This window comes from Arachis duranensis, chromosome 6 (assembly GCF_000817695.3).
Source record: "Arachis duranensis cultivar V14167 chromosome 6, aradu.V14167.gnm2.J7QH, whole genome shotgun sequence".
Taxonomy (NCBI): domain Eukaryota; kingdom Viridiplantae; phylum Streptophyta; class Magnoliopsida; order Fabales; family Fabaceae; genus Arachis; species Arachis duranensis.
In genome coordinates, this window is record NC_029777.3 from 106,779,446 (window position 1) to 106,780,844 (window position 1,399).

General features: G+C 30.9%; 1 protein-coding gene across 1 annotated transcript; it reads right to left on the reverse strand.

Annotated features, from left to right (window-relative positions):
• Positions 1–703: 703 nt before the first annotated feature.
• On the reverse strand, positions 704–1,399 carry LOC107495471 (leucine-rich repeat extensin-like protein 3). Its single transcript, XM_016116619.1, has one exon. It carries the CDS (start codon positions 1,397–1,399, stop codon positions 704–706), a length of 696 nt encoding a protein of 231 aa, XP_015972105.1.

Below are 1,399 nucleotides of genomic sequence, written 5' to 3' on the forward strand. Positions count from 1 at the left end.
ATCAAAATTTAAAAATAACCCGAGATGGATAAATTTCAAATTTAAAAAATTAATATCTCATTTATTCACATCTTTATAAAACAAGTTCCTTAATAATTAAAATATTATTGAAGGGTATCTTAAGAAAAAAATAATTTAATTATAAAAATTTTAAAAAAATATTTTAAAAAAATATAATTTAATCAATAGAAAAATTATTTGTTAAAGGATATTTTGCTAAATGAAATTTAATCACAAAAAAAATAAAATTTTTGCTTTGTAAAAAATAATTTATTTTTTAAAAAAATGGGTAAAGTTAATGTCAGTTAATACAACAAATTTAAAATAGATTAAAGAGGAGATTTTTAAGAGTTACAAGAAAAAATGTATATTTTACAAATAAAAAAAAAAGTATCATTTTAGCATCGTGGAAGAGAGTGAAATTTTCTCTAAATAATGTGAATCGAAGATTGTATAATTTTGACCAATTTAGATGGCTAATATTTAGAAAGTAATCAACAATAAATAATTATCTGGAGTTAATTATTTGCAAACAAATTACAAACTAAAGCTCTTCTCCCATCCCCCAAATGCTAATTACATGTATCTCAACTTTTATGTAACACTACATATAACACTATATACATGCTTATATCTCTCTCTATATATACAGAAGCTATTGTTTAACACTCACCAGCCACCAACAACAATTCAACAAAATACCCTATATATGAAATGAAAGAAGGAACAAAACCAGAAGGAGTGAGTTCATGGCATGATGAACATAATAATGAGAAGAATATGCTGCATTTGAGGAATAATAATAGTAATAAGGATATGGGTAGTCATGTGGCCCAGAAATTACATTAGGTTGTCCTCCTGATGAGCCTGATGATGAAGGAGAAGAAGGGTTCTTTGGCGGCGGCGGCGGAGGAGGAGAAGGAGAAGGAGGAGGCTGAGGCAACGGTTGCGATTGCGAGGGTGGTGGATAGTTGAAAGAAGGTTGATGTGGAGCAAAGGGTATTTTTGGAATTGTTGGTGGAGGAAATGATGTTAGAAGTGGTGGTGGAGGAGGGTTTGATGTTATGATTAGAGAAGGTGGTGGTGGTGGGTATGATGTTAAAAGTGGTGGTGGTGGTGGTGGAAGGTTTGGATTTGATGTTTGAATTGGTGGTGGTAAAGGATTATTATTATTATTTGAATTATTTGAGGGGGATGTTGTAGGATTATTATTATGGTTTGAATTTGATGTAGCAAGAGATGGAGGCGGTGAACATATTGTTGGACACGTGGCACATTCACTAATGCAATATAGATTTAAACCCTCATCATCATCATCAACTTTGTCTTCAAATGTTACTTTGGCTAACAAAGCAAGAACAATGAATAAAGATAGCAAAGGCGTTTTGATGAATTCCAT